This window comes from Balaenoptera ricei, chromosome 12 (assembly GCF_028023285.1).
Source record: "Balaenoptera ricei isolate mBalRic1 chromosome 12, mBalRic1.hap2, whole genome shotgun sequence".
NCBI classification, from domain to species: domain Eukaryota; kingdom Metazoa; phylum Chordata; class Mammalia; order Artiodactyla; family Balaenopteridae; genus Balaenoptera; species Balaenoptera ricei.
The window spans coordinates 12,744,647-12,764,375 of NC_082650.1; the positions used below are offsets into that span (position 1 = coordinate 12,744,647).

The 19,729-nt window shown below is 42.6% G+C and overlaps 1 protein-coding gene across 8 annotated transcripts in view; it reads left to right on the plus strand.

The window, feature by feature from the left end:
* Positions 1 to 18,442, plus strand: part of CNKSR3 (CNKSR family member 3) — a 169,243-nt gene extending 150,801 nt beyond the window's left edge. For all 8 annotated transcript variants that reach the window (XM_059940960.1, XM_059940963.1, XM_059940955.1 and 5 more), the window contains 6 exons: positions 4,211 to 4,279; positions 4,519 to 4,665; positions 10,376 to 10,500; positions 13,427 to 13,632; positions 14,120 to 14,209; positions 16,932 to 18,442. In XM_059940960.1, coding sequence (XP_059796943.1) covers positions 4,211 to 4,279; positions 4,519 to 4,665; positions 10,376 to 10,500; positions 13,427 to 13,632; positions 14,120 to 14,209; positions 16,932 to 17,230 — 936 coding nt within the window. In that variant the 3' untranslated portion in view covers positions 17,231 to 18,442. The remainder of the gene's footprint in view (positions 1 to 4,210; positions 4,280 to 4,518; positions 4,666 to 10,375; positions 10,501 to 13,426; positions 13,633 to 14,119; positions 14,210 to 16,931) is intronic.
* The last annotated feature ends 1,287 nt before the right edge of the window (positions 18,443 to 19,729 follow it).

The following is a 19,729-nucleotide window of genomic DNA, read 5'->3' on the forward strand; positions in this document are numbered from 1 at the left end:
AAGAGCTGGAATTGGTGACCATATGTGTAAAATATAGTTTTTTTAAAATGGAATTTATGTGTCACCAGAGTGGCTATTTTGGGATTTTTGCATGACAAAGATTCTTTTTATAGAGCTGTATTTCATAATATTTGCATGATATTGAAATTTAGTTTTTCTCCCCCCTAATCCTTTGAATAGAAAAAGCAGGGCTGCTTCTACTGAAAGGGACTTTGTACCCTGTTATCTTCCTTTTGAAAATTCTGCTACATGAAAGGTTTTTCTTTAGCCTCTCAAACATTTTGAATTTGTGAAAAGTAGAGCTAATTGAATACTTTCTTTATGCAACCTACAGTATGGCTAGCTTTTGAACGACATTGATATGAAGCTAGAAATGTCTGAAAAGCTTCCCTGCATCTGTGGAAAAGAAGCATGTGTCTATGGAATTAGTTACTATTTAATCAATTAAGACAAGAGGAAGTAATTCAAGAAACAAGAGACTTGGCAACTACTTTTCTAATCTGGTGGAAATATGTATTGGAGTTTGAGCTTCAGCTGCTAGGTCTGTTGATAAAATAAAATAGCACGATCTTTGATGAGGGTTTGTGACACACACTTGATTTTTGTAATTAGAAAAAAATGGCATCGTTTAAGGCAGTCAATGAGTTATAAATTAATTGTGCAGTTCTGGGAGATGAATGAATAGAAGATGGTAGTGTCTTTAAGCATTCTTTGTTGAGCTCCACTGAGAATACACTGAGACCACTGGGAATTTTTATACCACATCACCTAATAGGCAATAGTGGCACAAGACGTTCTTAAAGGCTGGGGATGGTGCAAAAGAAAAAAAAAAATCACAACAAATGCTCCTCCCTTATCCTTATCAGAGACTTTATATATTTTAGCTGAACCACAATGAGAACATACTCATGTACCACTCAGTACATTTGGGGGGGGGGGGTTGGATAGATTCAGAAGAATGGTGAATGTCGTTTCAGTTTTTAAGAGAGTTAAAGTTTTGTGTCTAGCAATTTGATGATTGCATTAACAACCAGACCTGTGCAGTTCCAGACTCAGTCGGGTCTTTGAATCAATTTCAATCTCGGAAGAACATGTAAAACACTATAATATTATTAGCAGAAGGCGCACAGATTTCTTCCTTTCACTGTCTACCCCTCTCCCTCACCGCCCCCCTCTGCCCTCCGCCGCCACCTTTAAGGATGAGATAACTAAACAAAACTGCCTTTGAATCAAATGAAATGTCAAATGATACATTCTGTAGAATTCCTACCAGATCATGGGACTGGGTGAGAGATTCAGGGTTTCCTTGGATGTGGTCAATCCTAGAGCTGCCGTACAGGATGGTAAACAAGTCGTCCTAGAGAGAGGTGGTTTCCATCTTGTTAAAGATCAAAAAAGGGAAAACGTGTAATCCACTTGAAAATGTCCCTCATTCTTTCAGTCAATCACCTTGTGTTCATTGTGTGTCTGGAATATGCCAGATACTTTCTAATTCTTGTCGATGAAAAGTGGGAAGTTAGGTAAGAGTCCACTTCTCAAGGGCTTGAGCTGGATATTTTACACTTAATGCTGGACATTTTACACTTAAATGACAGTAGAAAAATGCCAGCTCCACGACAGCTTTCTGGCTATCACTTAAGGTCGCTATGACTTAAGCGACCCTAAGTCAGAATGTTTTAATGCAAGTCTAGTGTTGGGGGGTGATAGTGGACAGAATTCCCAAACTGCATTCCCTCTATCTTGGACTCCAGGCTGAAGCAATGCCAGAAGGTCATCTCAGGCCTCCTGTCCACTTTTTTTGGTTTTTTTTGGAGGTTACCTGAGCAGCCAGGATCATTCCAAGGTGAGACTAACAGGATCTAGTGATTCTCTATCTTCTTTTTTGATGTTGTTCAAGACCTTGGCAGAAGTCTTGATAGGACCTCGTCCGTACTCCTATTCCCCACCCCCAACATGAGTTGGGAAGTAGGTGAGCCTCTGAAGAATGGATGCAGTCTTCTCCAGGTCATCACTCTTCTGCAGCAAACCAGAACAAGCATCATTTTTCAATAGCCCGACACATGGTGAAGATAGGCAAGAGCTACTGCCCTAGGGAGAATTTTGGTTATCAGGCTCTCTCTTTACCAGTGTTCTGCCAAGCACAACTCTTAATCACTTGGTAGGATATTTGAGAAATGAATGGGAGAGGATCCTTAGGAAGGGAAGTCAGTTCAGGACACCGGGGCTTGTTTTTTAGATTGCATATCTATAAACAGGGACTTCCTGGCCTCAGGGCCATCTTTTAGAAAGTGAAGCGTACCTCAGATGAATCTCCAGCCCAGGAAGATTAATTGGACTGGACTGATGATGATCAGACTTACTAAAGTTGATCTGTAACCATGGGTTAGGCATCTGACACCAGGGGCAAAAAGGAGCTTTGATACATTCGTTTGTTTAAGAAGTGCTTCAATAGAAAGATTTGAGACAAGCCATCTCCCTGTGGTACCCACAATGCTAGTCTCTCAGGTGAGGCATTGCTGGTTGTTATGGTAGCAGGTTAAATGCTTTCAAAAATAACTGTTATAATTACCTATGCTTTATGCTGGCCCTAGGTAAATCAAAGAGACTGTTTCTACAGTTTAACACTACTTGCTCATTTTCTTTCTTTTTTTCTCTTTTTTTTTTTTAACTTGCTCGTTTCTTTGTTGAGCCTATCACAACAGCTGAGTGAGAAAATTCAGCAAGGGTGTCTTGAGTTTAGTTGCTGTACCTATCACTGTGTTCAAAGGTGCTATTTTTAAAGGATGGTTGTAAATTGAAGATTCAGTCAGCTATGTAAGTCACAAAATAAAACACTCTGGCTTAGATAACATTTGATTATAATTTGAAATCAAAGTTTGATCCTTTCTTTCTCTTTTGATCATATGACATATCTTTTTTTTTTACATAGTTCTGTTTTATTTTATTCCATGCATTTGTTGTTTTTGCAATTAAATAATAATAATAATAATAATAAAAATAAACTTATACTTCTGGGAAGGATTAGACATTACTCTTATTCTAAAATATTTTTCAAATTTCATGTACAACTAAATGCCAAAATGTTAAAGTCTGAAAAATATATTAGTGAGAGAAAAAAACTTGAGATGAAATTATGGCACAGATTCCTTTTAAGATGAAATAATCACTTCAACATATAATTTGTCAGGGGAAAAATTTTAAGGTACTACTTTAATTTTAAAAACCACATAATAAGCATAAAATTATATTCTGCATCTTTCACTTACTATGTGTCCATAACACTGGACACATAGTAAGTTATTTAACACAATCTCAGTGTTCTCAAAACTCCATAAAATAAACCTAATGATATCTTAGGCTTAGGTAAAGGTTGTTGGCAGAATTTTTTTTAACCATTTTTAAAAATCATCTGAAATATCTTAAACATAAAGAGTTTAGTTTAATTCAGTGAACCAGAAACTATGGGAAAATATTTGACAAATAGATTACATCCGTTTATCTGTCTATACACACATATGTGGATGTATATATATTTGTATCAATATTTGCAAATTTGTAGCAAACTATTATTTGAGGGAAACAAAGCCTGGACTTTGTTTTGATACTGTGACAACACATTCACTTAGAATTCCACCTGAAAATGCAAAAAATTTAAATTTTCTCTAAAGAAATATTTTCTATTGTCACTATCTTTCTATGTTAATAGCATTATAATATGTAAAAGAAGTTTAAATAGAAGTAAGATTTAGTTTTAATAATTGCTTAAAAGGAAATGGTATGACAGAGGTACACTGATGATCTTTACACATTAAGCAGTTGGTCCACGTTAAGCAGTTGGTCGGCTTTTACAAGATTAATTTTGATAGGGATAGAGGTAAGTTTCATTTTAGATGAACCAATGGCTTTGATCAGCCCATTATGTGGACAGTGCGTCCCACTCTTCACGATAGGTTAGATGAACCTTAGCTGTTCCAACTGACAGATTATCTGTTATAACAAACTGCTAATAAAAGAGAGAACACCAGTACCCACATGCCAAGTTCTACGGGCTGTGTACTTTGAGGAACTCAAGTACACTGTGTAACGTTTCCTGAGATTATATTTCCATTGCTCGTTTTCTGTAGAAAAAAGAAAGGAGACGAAATAGAAGCAGAAAGAAGTAGAAGGTTTAAAAAAATATGACAGGTCTCTCTCTGTTTGTTTCTAATAGTCTCCTGCAGACAGATCTCAGAAGATTCATGCCGGTGATGAAGTCATTCAGGTTAATCAGCAAACTGTGGTGAGTTTGTTCATTGAGACTTCCGACTTCATATTCCCCTCTAGAACTTTTAAACCGTTTTGCATGCATTTAAAAAATTTGCAATTTATATCCAATTTTCCATAATTTTAAGCAGTGTTAGGATGAACAGATTTGTGTCTACCTATTCGCTCATAGCTGATTTCCTTGAGATAAGTTCATAGGTTTGAGTTTTCGTTATTCATGAGCAAGTGCCCTCTTCTCATTTTCTTTCTTTGAAGGTGGGATGGCAGCTGAAAAATCTGGTGAGAAAGTTGAGAGAGAATCCTACAGGAGTTGTGTTACTGCTTAAGAAGCGGCCCACGAGTTCCTTCAACTTCACTCCTGCCCCCCTGAAAAACCTACGATGGAAGCCGCCTCTGGTCCAGGTACTGTCACTGGTTGAAATCTTTCCTCTGGCATCGGCGCAAGAACAACGTCCAATATCTGATTTGTCTCCAAAAAGAAAGACTACGCTTTGATTGGTTTCAGGAGTTTGTGTATGGATAATTATCCTATAATCTTACTTATATGAAAATAGCCATGCTGGCTCTGCATTGAACAGTATGGCAGCCACCAGTGTCTATTTCAACAATTAGAATGAAAGCTTCAGTTCCTCTGTCTCAGCAGCTACATTTCAGTGCTTGGTAGCCACTTGGTGGCGAGTGGCTGCCAGCACTACAGAAAGTTCCTTCTGGTCCTTTTCCTCTCTTGTTTCAAACACGTGCTCACATAAAGGAATCCAGTTTGACCACTGATCTTAGAGAGACCGCATGGGGTTGAGTCCTCAGCAATGGTTTGAAAAGGCAGGGGTGTGGGCTGTGAGATCAACCCGCCCAGCTGGGAGCTGTATCACTCTGTTGTTTAGATTTGGCAGTCTTGGGTGATAATAAAAAGCAGACCGGTCTTTAGTGAGTTTTATTATTGAAATTCTCTACAAACAGTGCACTCCTTACTGCCTACACCTGGCTGGACCATGCACCCTGACCAACCTCTTCCTTATGTCATCAGTTCTTAGTGTTTAATTCCTAAATCATGAATGAAAAGCAATCACCTTTTAGTGCCCTTTTATAAGATTGAGATTTGCCATTTATATGTAACTGTCTGTGATTTTATTGTACATCTTCAAGTGGAAGGAACAGCAGTGGTGTCAAGCCATCAATTTGGACACTTCGTGATGCATAGAGCACGGGAAATATGCCTGTGTGTGTACCTTAGGGGTGTGGAGACACATAAAAATAAAGACCAGGATGTGGAGGGTGGAGCCAGGAAGGGGCACATAATTAAGTTCGCTTTTTAAATAATAATGGAACATATCAATCACACCCCAGCTGCTTCTGTTTGCATCGCTCAGTATAAGGGGTACCAGCTTTCAATAGTTCTGGAATTCTCAGAGTGTGTTACGTAACGTCGAAGAGGTCTTCACTGATAGTTGATGGAGTGCTTGCCACACGGCAACTCTGTCAGCTCCTCGGTGCAGGGGCGTGAATGTTAGGTTCTGAAGAAGGGGCGGCGGGTATGGACAGGTAGGTGAAGAAGCCTCCTCCTGAGGAGGTGGGAGCCCTTTGGAGCCTGGAAAACTAGGTGGGATTTGGGAGGCGGATGCTAGGCTGTTTGGTGGAGGAGAGGAATGCTGTTCTTTAGACACACGCCCGCCAACCGAGGATGTGCTACCATCAGGGAAGGGCGGTGCCCAGACAAGGTTTCCTAGAAGCAGAGTGTGTGGCAGACATTCTTGTGAAAGCGATTTAGTGCCTGTGCTTCAGGTAAAACTTGTCCGGGAGGGAGGGAGGCAGAATAAGGAGGGGAAGCCAGCGGGTGCTGTCTCAGGTAGAGTCCAGTCTTGGCCTGTTACCCAGGTGTAACCACACAGCACGGGCCCTGGTAGCTGTACTCAGGGGTGGCAGCTGTCCTCTGAGGGCAGTTTTCCAGAGAAGGGGGCAGCCGTGAGCTTTTAGCAACAGACACTCACAGCAGCCGGGTTCACTGACTGACCAAGGGCTCTGGGTAGACACCACAGCGCTCCTGCAAGAATAAGTAGAGCAGACTCTTTGGGGCAGAGGGTGGGAGAGAAAGCTCGACCAGTGGGCTGAGCTGGGTGGGTAGGTATAGAGTCCCAGGCTAAGGAGTATGGACTTCATCTCACAGGTAATTTTTGTCAACAGGTTGACAGTTGATTTTTACACTAATATTTGCATCAGTTTGCTAGGGCCACTGTAACAAAGTACCAACGACGGGGTGACCGAAACAAAAGTTTATTCCTTCAAAAGTCTGGAGGCTATGGGCTTCCCTGGTGGCGCAGTGGTTGAGAATCTGCCTGCCAATGCAGGGGACACGGGTTCGAGCCCTGGTCTGGGAAGATCCCACATGCCACGGAGCAGCTGGGCCCGTGAGCCACAATTGCTGAGCCTGCGCGTCTGGAGCCTGTGCTCTGCAACGAGAGAGGCCGCGATGGTGAGAGGCCCGCACACCGCGATGAAGAGTGGTCCCCACTTGCCACAACTAGAGAAAGCCCTCGCACAGGAACGAAGACCCAACACAGCCAAAAATAAATAAATAAATAAATAAATAAATAAATAAAAGAACGTGAATTTAAAAAAAAAAAAAAAAGTCTGGAGGCTAGAAGTCTCAGATCAGGGTTGGCTTCTTCCAAGGTCTCTCTCCTTGGCTTGCAGATGACTGTCTTCTCCCTGTGTCTTCACGTGGTCTTTCCTCTGTGTGTCTGTGTCCTGATCTCCTCTTCTTATAGGGACACCAGTCATACTGGATTAAGGCCCACCCATATGACCTCGTGTTATTTTTTTAATTTTTAATTTTTAATTTTTATTTATTTAATTTTTTTGGTGCTATGCGGCACATGGGATCTTAGTTGCCTGACCCAGGGATCAAACCTGCGCCCCCTGCAGTGAAAGTGCAGAGTCTTAACCACTGGACCACCAGGGAATTCCCACATGACCTCATTTTAAATTAAACATGTCTTTAAAAATCCTATCTCCAAAGTACAGTCACATTCTGAACCACTGGGGGTTTGGGGGACACAGTTTAGCCCATGATACTACTTAAACACAAGAAACACCAGTTGGGAGGTGTTACATGTCTAGGTGATGGGTGATGTGGTTCTGGGCGAGGCTGGGATGGGGCAATTCTAGTGAAAGACTAATGCAGGAGGCCATTTGGAAGAAGCATCAGGAGGACTCACAAAGCAGCACAGCATAGTGGACGGGAAGGGGCCCCAGAGTTGAACTCCTTGAGTTCAAATCCCACCTCTGCCACATCTTAGCTGTGGGACCTCAGATAAGTATTTAGTATTTCTAAATCTCACTCCTCTAATTATTCATGTTGCCAGCAAAGGTTTTGGGGTAGGGGTGAGGAAGGTAGGCAGGCAAGGAAGAAGCAGATGTGAAATGTGGCAGTGAACCTGGGTGGTAACACCAGCGACAAAAACTAGAAAGTCAGGAAAGAGCCATCTGGGAGATGATAGGTCTTCTGGGCATCACTGAGTTTGAAGTGACAGGAAAATTCAGGTGGATGTGTTCAGAAGGGAAGTGAAAATTATATCTAAGTATAGGCTAGAGTTAGCTCCTTGACCTATGGAAATTCCCTTAAGAAGGGGCATGCTTCCCTTTTCTCTGGTTTTGTCTACCTTCCTGCCCGGTTCCACTAACGGTGCAATTTGGGGGAAGAGGTGAAGGTGAGGCGTGAGACACCTAGCTTTGCTTCCAACCCAGGGAGGGAAAACCATCAAAATGCAGAGGCCATTGTACAGCTTAGCTATTAAGCATCCTGGTGATGTGTCCAGGATATTTTCAGAACATGAACTCTGGTAGACCAGTACTCCATACAGTTTCTCAGCCCCCGCCCTGGCTGTTGCCCTGTGTGTCATTCTTCAGGGATCTGTATGCCTGGGTGCCCACCTCTGCTGGGAGGGAGCATCTTTAGTTCTTGTCAACATCATTCGTGTTGTCACTGAAAAGCTGTTCATCACTCTGTTTTTAGGCCACAATCCTGGTGAACAAGGGTTATTGATTTAGAAGTAACCATCAGTGTTGGAGTTTTTGGAAAATGCCTGTTCTATGGAAATGCTCCAATTTTCTTCTGTTTCTATTTGTTGAGGGCCTGGGTCCTGGCCCCATGTTTTCAGACATTGTCCAAGATTGTCAGAATGAGTTGTGGATCAATTACATAGTTCGGAGAGTTGACAGACTGTGGTGTATGCTCTGGGAGACTGTTTCCCTGTGTCTCGGCATCTCTCCCCAAAATGGGGCTGTCTCTCTGTGAGCACCGCCTACTCCCGACCTCCCAACCCTTAGACTCCCATTCCCACTCTCACTTCCAGGAGATACGGGGTCTTCCATCCATCGCCACCTGGGCTAGATAGGGCGTAGGTGTCCTTTTATTACTCCCCAGGGTCTAGCACGGTCCTCACGTGCTGCCTCCCACTGGCCTTCACCCAACATCTTCGTGCCTTGACTCATTTTCTTGCTGTTCCTTTACCAACCGGAAAAGGCCAATCATTGCTGTTAGATTGTAGAAGAGATAAGATTGAAGGTCTCACACAAGATTTTAAAATATTTTTTAAAAGCTGTGTGGATTTTAAATTTAAAAAATTAACCTGTGTGTATGTGTCTGTGTATAATACTAAATTAGACAGCATAAGGTTGTGTACTTACTACGCGACGAGCCCTGTGCTAAGCCCGTTACACGTATTACGTTACCTAATTCTCACAGCTACCCTGTGTTGCTACTATCTTTGTCCCTGTTTATTCCCATTCTATAGAAGAGGCACAGAGAAGTTGAGTGATTTGCCTGGAAGATACACACCTAATCAGAGGTATAACCAAGATTGCACCCAGGCAGTCCGAATTCCGAGCCCATACTCCTAGTGAGTGGCAACATTGTTAGTGATTAGTGTGAACGAACTCATTCTGTCCTCACTGCAGCCCTACGTCAGAGGCACTGTCAGTATGGCTGTTTTTCAGAGGAGGAAACTGAGGCTTGGGAGTTTAAGTGATTTGCTCAGAGCTGGAATTCTAACCTGCCTGGCACCTGGCTCCTGGGCCTCTGCCTTTCTTTCTTTTTTTTTTTTTTTTTTAATATTTTATTTATTTATTTATTTATTTATGGCTGTGTTTGGGTCTTCGTTTCTGTGCGAGGACTTTCTCCAGTTGCGGCAAGTGGGGGCCATTCTTCATCGCGGTGCGCGGGCCTCTCACTATCGCGGCCTCTCTTGTTGCGGAGCACAGGCTCCAGACGCGCAGGCTCAGTAATTGTGGCTCACGGGCCCAGTCGCTCCGCGGCATGTGGGATCTTCCCAGACCAGGGCGCGAACCCGTGTCCCCTGCATTGGCAGGCAGATTCTCAACCACTGCGCCACCAGGGAAGCCCAAGCCTCTGCCTTTCTTTCACTATGCACTTAGGCTTTCAGAACTCTTGGTAAATGGTTTATATATACAATGGAATACCACTCAGCCATAAAAAAGAATGAAATAATGCCGTATGCAGCAACATGGATGTACCTAGAGATTATCATACTAAGTGAAGTAAGTCAGACAGAGACAAATACCGTATGGTATCACTCATACGTGGAATCTAAAAAAATGATACAAATGGACTTATTTACAAAACTGAAACAAACTCACAGACAGAAAACAAACTTATGGTTACCAAAGTGGGGAGGGAGGGAGAGATAAATTAGGAGTTTTGGATTAACAGATACACACTAATATATATAAAATAAAAAGGTCCTACCGTATAGCCCAGGGAACTATTTTCAATACCTTATAATAACCTTCAATAGAAAAGCATCTGAAAAAGAATATATATATATATATATATATATATATATATACACACACACACATACAACTGTATCACTTTGCTGTACACCTGAAACTAACACAACGTTGTAAATCAACCATACTTTAAAAAAAAAAAACAAAAAAACTCTCGGTACATTTTGAGTGTCTCAAAGCAGAGTACGCATTGGATGTTGCAGACACGCAAATAACCTGGGCCGCTGTTTACCCAGGGGCTGGTGCTGGTTTTGGGGAGAACGATCTCCGAGGTAACGTCCACGCTTTTACACTTCTTCCCTTTCAGACCTCGCCTCCGCCCACGACCACTCAGTCCCCGGACAGCACGATGGACGCGTCACTGAAGAAGGAGAAGCCAGCCATCATGGATCTTTATATTCCTCCTCCGCCGACCGTTCCCTACTCCCCCCGGTATGTCGGTGCCCATTTCTGTGGTGTGCACGTCTCCTTGCGTGGAGGTGCTAGCGGTGGTGGGAAGACCACGAGTATCTCGAGAGGAGACGCGGCTGACACTCCAGCGTGTTGGGGATGAGTCTTGAATCCACCGTCAAAAAGTATCGCCCTGGGTGTGGGCGTTGGGGAATGGGTGAAGGGGGTCGAAAAGGACAGACTTCCAGTTACAGGCGAAGTCCTGGGGGTGTAATGTACGGCGTGGTGACTGTTGTTAACAATGTCGTGTATTTTTCAAAGTTGCGGAGAGAGTAGATCTTAAAAGTGCTCATCACAGGAAAGAATTAGTAACCACGTGTGATGATTGTTTTGCCGTACATACGTAAATCATTACGTTGTACCTGTGAAATGAATACAGTGTTATATGTCGATTATATCTCAATAAAACCAGGGGTAGGGGAAGTGTGATCCTTTAGGGGGAAGTGTAGGAACAGATCTAGTTTTATGGGCCTTGAAGCCAGCCAGTATGATGGGGAGGGGGCTGATTAAAGCATGTGCTCTCGGGGACTGCATTGTTTTAATTCTTCACTGGGCATCGGAACGAGCTGTTTGGGGGTCCCTGAAGCTGAAGTTTCATTACCTACACGGTAAATTCGTCTCTGGGGCGGAAGATAATAAATATTTCTGTGAGGTTGATTAAAGTTACAGTTTTATTTTGCTGAGAGGGATGTGTTTTTCGTAGGACTTAAAAAATGTGAAAATAGGTGTGGATGGGCTGTATTTGCACGGCCATGTGTGCTTACGTGTGTGTGTCTATTATGAATTCTTCAGGATCGTTACTTTCTCAATGGCTATCTTAAATGTTTACGGTAAAATGAGGACGGTCATGCTAGATGTTATATAGGGGATGATTCAGGTATGAAAATATAGGCTTATTTATATCATCTTACATATTTACATATGCTGGTAAAAGTAGAGAATCTGGCTCATTTATTAAACATATATTTACTGAGAGTTGGGCCTGATGTACCATCTTATGCAAAACAGATGTAGTTCTTGCCCCCAGAGAACTGCCAATATCTTAGTCAACTGTTCAAGAATAAATTGAGAAATACGTAATCATGCTGTAATATTTCATAAGACACAGTTTGGACTGAACTTACAGTGATGTTTCACTTCAGGGTGGAGTTTTTCATTTGTTTGTTTTTGTTTTAAGCTGAGCTCTTTGCTTCTGATGTGTTTCTTTCCTGGGCACAAAGAAAAATTAATGTCATTTTCCTCTTCCTTGAGTCTTGGTTTGCCCAGAAGTTATTATGGCATGTAGAGCAGTGGCTGCAGCGATCAGGGGCTTTCTGGTTGGTAGACCAGGCTCTTCCCTGTATTCACAGACCAGAGTCCTGTGGTCGCGAGATCTAAATTGTGTTTGAAACTACAAGGAGTTGTTGCTTTTGCACATAGAGAACAGAGGGTTTCACTGATAGAACAGACCAGTGTGTGGACTGTTCTAGCAGAAGCTGTAGGAAGGATGGCCTCGACTCCCCTAATCCAGAATATTCTTGTCTGGGTCTCAGTGAGGGGCCACAGGGGCTGTGGTAAGAAGAAGGGTATGTACATAGTAAAGGTGAAAGGGAGCTGGCGCTTTGATTCTATCAGGGGAGACACGTGGGCACATGCACACCATTAATGAAGGATATTTTATTTTATTTTTAAAAAATTTATTATTTACTTATTTATTTTTTGGCCGTGTCGGGTCTTAGTGGATCTTGTGGCACGTGGGATCTTCGTTGAAGCATGCGGGATCTTTCATTACAACGCGGGCTTCTCTCTAGTTGTGGCGTGCAGGTTTTCTCTCTCTAGTTGTGGCACACAGGCTGCAGAGCATGTGGGCTCTGTAGTTTGCAGCCCGCAGCCTCTCTAGTCGAGGCGCGCGAGCTCAGTAGTTGCGGCGCGAGGGCTTAGTTGCCCCGCGGCATGTGAGATCTTAGTTCCCCGACCAGGGGTCGAACCCGCATCCCCTGCATTGGAAGGTGGGTTCTTCACCACTGGACCACCAGGGAAGTCACTGAAGGATATTTTATTAGGAATGAAATGTGCAAATGGTCACAGAGAACGAGTGGTGAGTCATGAAAGCTTTGTGAATGGGGAAGTTATATGCCAGGTTTAAAAGTATAGAAGAAGATAGATTCATGGTGGGGAAGGGTATGCACACAGCAGGCTCACTGGGAATAGCAATAGGCAAGGCTGAGCCTTAGACTATTATTGAACTCAGTGGATTCTGGGTTTATCTAGTAGTTTTGCAATGAGCCCCTAATGGAATTTACTCAGTGCCAAAAATTTAACTAGCTGGTAATCTGGGCTCAACTAAAATTAATTTTAAGTTTTTTTATAAGCTGACATTTAGAAAGAATGAAGTTGCAAGCAGTGGTCCAATTTTTGCTGGTTTCTGTACTTTGTTCAGAAAATAGACACTTTCCATTGGCCACTCTAAAGGCCCCTTTGTAATTTTTGACATCATTTTCAAATCTAACAACTGCCATCACACATCAAGTGTCTTCTTTGCTGGATCTTGGCAAAGATACTACTCTTGGCATGAGAAAAAAGGTTCAATACATCATACCTTCACTTGTGGTGTCTGTAGTAAGGAGGAGATTCAACTCTAGGACAAATGTACAGGAAAACCAGAGCTAGCTTTTCAAGATATATGTGTGTCCCTTAAACATATATGAAAAAAAAATCTCATTTTCTCTTATTTAGTAGGTATTTACTCTTATTTAATAGGATCTCTATGTATTTGAGAAGCAACTGTGATTGAAAAAGTGTTGCTTTTTCCTCCAGAGGAAAAGGAGGATTTGTTTTCTTCTGTGTGCTAGAAGGAGAATGTATCCTATAATTCTTTAGTGTGAGAGGATCTTCGTAAGCAACTTAATTATTGCCCTCTATCTTGCAGGGAAGAGAATGGGAGTTCCGTTTACGGATTCAGTAAATGTAAACAGCCGCAGCCTGGTCCGAAGGGTTCTGAGTCCCCCAATTCCTTCCTGGACCAGGAAAGCCGGAGACGGAGATTTACCATTGCTGATTCTGATCAGTTGCCTGGGTATTCCGTGGAAACCAATATTCTGCCCACAAAAATGAGAGAGAAAACACCATCCTATGGTACGTTGCTGAGTGTTTGTTTTGTTTCTCTTCCCCTCCCCCTTCCTTATTTGGAACTGTTGGATGAATTCGGCAGACTTGAAGGGTAATCCAAGGAACACATAAACCTCAATGAAATTCTAAGTATGAGACCTTTGTTCATCTTTCTAAAGCGAAGGCTTGTTGAGTCATTACACTGCCTGACATCCAAGCCCAGCGGGGTGAGATCATGTTACAGTTTCAACTTTCAGTGCCTGCATTTTAACTTGGAGCTGCTTTGCTCCGTGGACCCACAGACACAAGCTCACCATGCCTCTGTCCTAATGGTTTGCTGTGGAAATACAGTGCTTTAAAATACCTTTCTTATTTTTAAACTATGTTATTTTGCTTATGCTGAAGTGAGTGTGATGTCAGGGTGGGGGAGGGTCTAGTTCTAAATAAAGGGAAGGATTCTCTAAAGTCCAAAAACTCTGTCAACTTTTCCATTTTCATTCCCCTCCTTCTGAAGGCAAGCCCCGGCCTTTGTCCATGCCTGCGGACGCGAGCTGGATGGGGATTGTGGACCCTTTTGCTAGACCTCGAAGTCATGGGAGGAAAAGTAAGTTTAATCTAAGCAAACTGAAAAGCACCAAACCTGGAGTCCAAAGCCCAGGCCCTTGTTTCAGCCCTTTTGTGCTCTAATGACCATAAAATCATCTTCTCATCTGCAAAATCACGGGGTGCTGAAGGCCTCTAAGGTCCTATCTATGTGTAGAATGGCAGAATTATATATTCCTAGGTAGTGATTGTAAATCTCCTAAACAGTACTGTGTGCTTTAAAAAGGCTGTAGACACTGATGGTCCAATTTCTAAACACATAGAAATACACTGTTCGTTAAACAATCTCATCGTCAATTTTATGACTATTACTATTGGAATCTGTCTGATTTTTGGCCAACAGACATGGGTGTTTTTCTCCCCAGTCCTTCTTGTGTTAGAGAGTAACTACTATTGGAAAAGAAACTTGTGTTTAATTTACCCTGTAATCAAAGTTACAGGTGATAACACTTGTCTTTTGAGGAAAATGTTTATAAATAGTCTTATTTTTGGCCAGATTACATTCAATTCTCAGGGCATCGTAACATTGCTTTTGCGGTGCTGAAACAAAGAGCTGGTGAAAAGTTAGAGAACAGTAGGCCTTAGATTGTAAAAGAAGAAGAGAAAAGTTCTGGAGGCCTAACTTCCAAAGTGATCAACCCCTGACATTTCCCTGCGACTTGGTAAAGTTTGTCACCTAAGTACCCGAATCACCTGGATTACACTAAATTGGAAAAGGGAGAGGTTGCCTTCTAAGGTCCAAGATACCCTTAGTTGACACGAAAATCTGTGGAGCAGACAGCAGGGGGCAGGGCAGTTCTTTGTTTAGATTTAGAAATGTCCACATCTTCTTTGCCATTCTTTTTAGCATTTGAAGTCCCCGATTTAGACTTTTATTTCCTTTAAGGTTGAGATATGGGGTATATGGGTGGGGAGTGTGAGGTCGGGAAAATGGAAAGATACTTGACCTCCATCCCACCTTCCACATTTTTTTGGTGTTATCATTTTAGAAAGACAGGTACCTGCATAATGGGCAATTAAAAAAGATAATAGCTTTTTTGAGAGACAACTCGCATACCATAAAGCTTACCCTGTTAAAATGTACGATTCAGTGGTTTTTAGTATATTCATAGAGTTGTGCTAATTCCAGAATATTCTGTCACTTCAACAAGAAACCCCTGTAAGCAGTCATTCCTCATTCCGTCCTCCTTCAGCTCCTGGCAACCAAAAATCTACTTTCTTTCTTTTTTTTTTTAAATAAATAAATTTATTTATTTATTTTTGGCTGCGTTGGGTCTTCGTTGCTGCGCGTGGGCTTTCTCTAGTTGTGGCGAGCAGGGGCTACTGTTGGTTGCGGTGCGCGGGCTTCTCATTTTGGTGGCTTCTCTTGTTGTGGAGAGCAGGCTCTAGGCACGCGGTAGTTGTGGCACGTGGGCTCAGTAGTTGTGGCTCGTGGGCTCTAGAGCGCAGGCTCAGTCGTTGTGGCGCACGGGCTTACTTGCTCCGCGGCATGTGGGATCTTCCTGGACCAGGGCTCGAACCCACCTCCCCTGCATTGGCAGGTGGATTCTTAACCACTGCGCCACCAGGGAAGCCCTGAAGATCTACGTTCTGTCTCTGGATTTACTTTTTCAAGGCATTTCATATAAATAGACTCCTACAAAATGTGGCTTTTTGACAATGGGCACTTTTTAACGTAACTTTTCCCCTTTGATTACAGAAACAAAACAAATTGTTGGAAAACCTCTAGAAGATACGAGAAAACTAATCTGTAATCTGCTTCCCCAACCTAGAAATAATCACTGAATGTTTCATGTATCTTCTAGTTGTTCCTATATTTATGTATTATACGCTTAGAAAAATGTGCAAAATGGAATAGATAGATATTCAGTAATACTATGAAAGGGGAACGTTAACAGGTGTATTTTTGGTAATAGCCGCATTAGTAATCCATCTTATGGCAATAGCACCTCTTTATTCAGTCCGCTATGGTTGAGCATTTAGGTTATCTGTGTTTTCCCCCCCAATTGTTAATATTGCTTCGATAAGCATCTTGTACGTAGTTCTTCGTACGTTTTTAAAAGTGGAATTTCTGGGTCAAAAGAATGCTACATGTTGCCAGGGTGCCCTGCATTTTATGTTTCTATTCAGTTTCTTACTCCCCTGCTCCCCATCCCAGGGGGTCTACTGACTTTTAGGGTGGGGTCATTCTTCCTTCTCCAGAAATGTCCCAAGCCTTGCAGAGCATTAAAATCTTTGAACCCCATCCATTAAAGGTGAAGAGTGCCTGCCCTGCATTCAGAGTGATAACCAAAGGCATCCCACCTCCTAAATGCTCCTTAGGGATGTTCGGGAATAAGAACCGCCGTTCCAGGGGCACGTGCTCTGGGCTGCAGGCATTGAGCAAGGACAGATGTGGAAGGAGTGATAGAATTATAAGATTTTCTCTCTTTGGTTTTTTGATTTCAAGTGAAATTATGAAAATTCTACACTGATTAAAAAGTGGGGGCTCTCTGATTCTGCTCTGCCCCCGTGTTACCTCTCAGATGGAAAAGCAGCCTGAAGTGTGCGCCTACATCTTCCGTTTCTGCTTTCTCAACACCCAGTGGTGTGGGCCTGGCCGCCTGGGGGGCCTGGTAGCCCATCCCTGGGAGGAGGGCAGGGTGTGCTGCCACCTTCAGAGGCAGCGCCGTGCAGAGGATGGGTATTTTAACGGACTACTTGTGGGCTTTGTCTGAAAACAGGTGAGGACGGCCTTTGCCGGTATTTCAGTAATGAGCGGATCTCTCCGATCATCGAGGAAAGGTCATCCCCCACATACCGTTTCTCAAGGCCCACGACCGAGAGGCAGCTGGTCCGAGGTGCAGACTACATCCGAGGCAGCAGGTGCTACATCAGTTCAGATCTCCACAGCAGCGCCACGATTCCGTTCTCGGAGGAAGGGACCAAAAAGAAAGCCAGCTCCTCAGCAGCCAAGTCCTCTTCTCCAGAACCGTCCCTGCTGGTCAGCTGGTTTACTCGCCTGAAACTGTTGACTCACTGAGCCCTGCGTTCCCGGGACCCTCCCTGTCTCCTGCTACCAAGTGCCTTGCTTCCTCAGTCAGCAACTTGTTCTGATTTTCATCCACAGTGTTATGCAGCAACCTTAATGCGATTTCGTGGGTTTTCTTTTTTCTTTTTTTGGAAAGTTGTATACTGCACTTGGAATTTTGAAGTCATTGGATGGGAACAAATCCAGAGAATCTTAGATGCTGGCTTATGGAGGCCAAAGGAGAGAAATGGGGAGAGTCCGCTTTCTTTTTGCTTCCTTAAGAGTCAGGACACGGAGACACACTCTCTAAACCAGAGCCTTGGCCAGGAATGTTATGGTCGTTATGAGGAACTGGGCCATTGTTCTTTTTAGGGGGGTGGGACTACAGTTGGTGGCCACTGTCACACAGATGTGTTGGGTTTTGGTCCAACTTCTTCACCTGAAAAAGCCAGTGGAGAAAACAGTTTTGTTTTGATTTTTCAAGCTACATACTATACGTGTAAGTGTAGCAGCTTTGACTTTGAAATAACACGTGGGAAGCATCTGATGCTCTTTCAGAGCAGAGGTTTGAGTGTAGGCCAGTTACACTTAGTTAATGCCCTTTTCATAACAGTCTCAGTGTAAGTCAATTAATACAGAAACACGTGAAAATGTTTAGATAGGGCTTACTACACACAAAGAAGTGTATGGTTATTTGTGAAGGGTGTTGTATATTGTTGTCTTTAAGGGAAAAGAAGCTATAAGATTTGCGGACAGCCAAAGTATCATTGAGAAAAATGAAGCAACCATACTTAGGTTTATGAGAGAGACATCAGTTTGCATTTTGACCTGTTCAATGACTATCTTCTAGAAAAGAATGGACAGTTTTTCAAAATTGTACACATTTTGCTAATTAGAAATCTCTTGGAAAATCTCACGGTCACTCATTTTCAACTAGCATCAGGTATTTTGGAAAAGTGTGTCTGGATATTAACTCTTGTTTAAACTGAATGTATGATATTTTGCTAGAATGGAAAAGTACTATCTTGTTAATTTAAGTGTTTTAAATATAGTTGTATATTTTTCTTACTCTTAGTCACATGTAATTGATATATTTCTGTTTTGTGTCCTACATGAAGCTAACGAAAGAAGTGTTCAAGGTGTTTTCAGGTTTACCAGTGACCACCTTGGCTGTTGCCACTGTGGGCACTATTGTTAAAAAAACAAAATAAACCCTCCCAACCATTTTAGGATTTTATGGATTAGAAATGGGGGCGTTGAGGGAGCGTATGTAAAGTAAAATTACATTCGGGGAATTTTCTGAGCTATATCCCTGGGCAAAGCTGGTATCTCCTATTCAAAAATATTTTCCCCTCACCCCTTGAATTGTCTACTTTGCTGAACTGCCTGAAATTGGAGATTCCTTGGAGTTAAACATCTTCGTTTTAAAATGCCTCTGGTGGGACTTCCCTGACGGTCCAGTGGTTAAGACTCCACGCTTCCAGTGCAGGGGGTGCAAGTTCAATCCCTGGTCGGGGAACAAAGATCCCACATGCTGCGCAGTGTGGCCAAAAAATTAAAAAAAAAACGCCTCTAGTGGGGTTAAGGGAGCTGGCAACCACTCGCATATTAGTGTAAATGAATTCAGTCAGGCTGTTTTCCTGTCAACCAACCCCCAAGGGAACTGCAGTGAAGATATAGTGGTTTCATGGGGGGATGAAAAGGGGTTTGGCCAGTGGAGGAAAGAAGAGGCTTGGAATGCGTGATTCATTGGGTGCTTGACAATACAGTATAAGGGCAGAGCAGGGGCGCGGAAGTCTGGTAACAGGGCACTGATGACTAGGAGGGACTTTGGAAAAGGGGGAGAGCCAGCCCTCGCCCTTTGACTGTTAGCGTGGCCCAGAAAATGGGGTGGCACCTCTTCCTCTCACTCTCCAGATCACTCTCAGATCCCCTGAGTAATGAGTTTAGTGGTTTTGGAGGTCTTAGCTGGAGGTCAGCCCCTTTTCTGTGGAGTAAATGTCCTTTGTGATCAAATGACCATCCTCAAATGAATTTTCAGTGCCCAACTCAAGTACAATACCCGTGCCCAATCAGCGTTTTTCAGACTGTTCCCTGAAGTCCGAAGGGGAGGCCACAGAAGTTTCTGGGTTTTCTACCTTCAGTCTGCCGCCACAGCTTCATTTTTATTTTTATTTGGGATTTTCTCCTGAAATGTGTTTGAGAAATAGATTGCTGCTTAAAGAAGTTTCTATGTATCTTTACTGTTGACATATATAATTAATAGTTTAATACTAATTTCTTAGAAATTAATGGAAACTGCTTGCCTCAGTAATAATCCAGGTTTAATGGTAGAGATGTGTGAACATATGAAGATGTAGAATGACACTTTTTGACATGATCCTTTAAAACAGTTATTTTTGATTACTACCAGACCCAACTCAACACTAACCCTTTTTTTATAGTAAATATTTTATAATATCACTACAATCATCAAATGAAATTCATGGATGATAAAACCTTCTTTCATGC